Here is a 2,059-nt window from a genome sequence, read left to right as displayed (position 1 = left end):
CATCCTATAGCTTGTGTCTTGATGCCTCACAGTGGCACAATCATAACATTACACATTATATGTATAACAGTATTGCATACAAATGAGGACATTTATTCCATCAAATCTTAACACCCCCACTTGTACTCAGGTTGTTGTAATCTTAACAAAACAAAAACATACAGATTGAATGTGAACCCCTGTCTTTACACATTTCAGACTCCAAAAATAATAGCACCAAACTTCTTCAATTTCAATTTAGTTACAGGTTCATTGAGGCATCATTATATCAGGAACCATATCATCCATCAGAATGACTCTCCCCTCACCCACAGTGGACCTGATAAAGTGGTACTTTATGTCCACGTGCTTACTCCTCTGTCTGTTTACAGGGTTTTTGGCAAGAGCAATCGTTCCCTGATTATCCTCATGTAGGCCCTACTACAGTTTGTGTGTACTTGTAGTTATCTATTCCTTCTAGTAACTGCTCTAGGTATAGACCAGGGGTCGGCAACCCAAGTTGCGGACAAAGTGCTTTGAAATGCATTTGTGTGCAATAACACGTTTTCTGTGCACAGGCTGTCCTCACTGGTGAAGAGCCATCAAAGTGGTTAGAGAAATTCAACGGTGACAAAAGATTCCAGGCTCCTTATTATTTTAGGGATGAACAGCAGTCTGCAACGTTGTACGAACACATGTCCCGTCTCTTCGACACCTCACCTACCCAACACCATGGACCAAGTCGCATTGAGTTCTTCCTCAACGTGCTGTATCCAGAAGTGAGTTCCTCTCCACTCACCATACATGAGAGCATACACTAAAACCTTGATGTTTCAATTGGACATCCTTGTTACCGGTAACCAATGAATCCTTCTGGTGTGGATAGATGGTTCATGGGTAACATGTTGACAAGCTTGAGATCTGGCAAAAAAACAGCTTCACCATGCTTGAGATGGAGGGAGACGGATTGGAAACTAATGTCTGTTTTTTTTCAGTTCTTTTAATTTTCTTCTACCCGACAGGCCACTATATGTGCACTTGCACAAGTACACAATGTTGACCTCGACGACGCAGAGCGTCTGTTCCTTGATGGCCCAGGCTTGCATCAAAGGTACAATAAATACACAACATGATTTTCAGTGAGACACTTCACGTTTACCTTAATTACATAATCCAAGTAATATTTCATGTTATCTTATGTTTAGAAAGTAAGTAGGCCTTGCTGAGCATAGGGGCCTATCTCCTGTTTCTGTAGTGTGAGTCAGCTTGATGTACAAGTACACCCCTTGGACATGTCGCAGGAACATTTATAAAGGTTTGTTTTCTATAGAGGGTATGCGCATGACATAATCATCATACCCGGAAGTTATGCGGGAATGCCTACAGAGTGGCAAACGACTTTCTGGCCTTGACAGCCCATACATCCAAACAGAAAAACTATATTATTGCATTAAACGTTCACTTTTCCTTATTTGTCATTCACTTTATGCATGCGCATACCCTCTATAGGATTCACATGTCTTTTATAAAGGTCCCCTGGATTTGAATTGAAAATGGTTGAATCTTCAAAAAGAAAAAAAGATTCAACCATTTCACTATTGTGCCTGCACAACCTGTTTCTATACAGAATTCATGTTTCTCTTTTTGAGGTATTGTACCATTTATTTATTTTTTCCTTCTCCTTATCAGTGAGGTAGATGACTTCATGGAGGGAATTGGGAGGCAGCTGAAACAGGAAGGGAATCCACCAGTGAAGCGCCAAAAGCTCTGGAAATGATATGTTGATCCCCATTTCTTCCTCTCGATGTCTCCTTTAAGTTGTCACTGCACTACATAAATCACTACATACATATGTCACTACATAAAATAATATTGTGTTGAAATAGAGAGGCAGGGTACCTGGGCCCTCATCAAACCCTGTACACTCAAGATGCACTCTCTATATGGCCAGTACAGAATTAATTATATATGTTGATGTGACCCCCCCCCCCCCACCCCCCAATGAGAAAAGCGACAAATAAAATATTTCTATTTAGGGATAAATGCCCTTGAGACTTGATTAATTTATTCTATATACTGT

The 2,059-nt window shown here is 40.5% G+C and overlaps 1 protein-coding gene across 1 annotated transcript; it reads left to right on the top strand.

The window, feature by feature from the left end:
- The first annotated feature begins 563 nt into the window (after positions 1 to 563).
- On the top strand, positions 564 to 1,833 carry LOC306923161 (PWWP domain-containing DNA repair factor 3A-like). Its single transcript, XM_079501189.1, has 3 exons — positions 564 to 758; positions 1,002 to 1,090; positions 1,669 to 1,833. Exons 1-3 carry the CDS (start codon positions 675 to 677, stop codon positions 1,754 to 1,756), a joined length of 261 nt encoding a protein of 86 aa, XP_079357315.1. The 5' UTR covers positions 564 to 674; the 3' UTR covers positions 1,757 to 1,833.
- Positions 1,834 to 2,059: the final 226 nt, after the last annotated feature.

The sequence above is a fragment of the Electrona antarctica genome, assembly GCF_951216825.1.
Source record: "Electrona antarctica genome assembly, chromosome: 1".
NCBI classification, from domain to species: domain Eukaryota; kingdom Metazoa; phylum Chordata; class Actinopteri; order Myctophiformes; family Myctophidae; genus Electrona; species Electrona antarctica.
This window is presented reverse-complemented; position numbering and strand designations above follow the sequence as displayed.

Bases quoted from the DNA above. Each gene is read 5' to 3' on its own strand.
- LOC306923161 (XM_079501189.1), top strand. From the start codon at position 675: ATGTCCCGTCTCTTCGACACCTCACCTACCCAACACCATGGACCAAGT. The intron at 759-1,001 runs GTGAGTTCCTCT...TCTACCCGACAG, and splicing joins TCAACGTGCTGTATCCAGAA to GCCACTATATGTGCACTTGC. The intron at 1,091-1,668 runs GTACAATAAATA...TCTCCTTATCAG, and splicing joins GGCCCAGGCTTGCATCAAAG to TGAGGTAGATGACTTCATGG.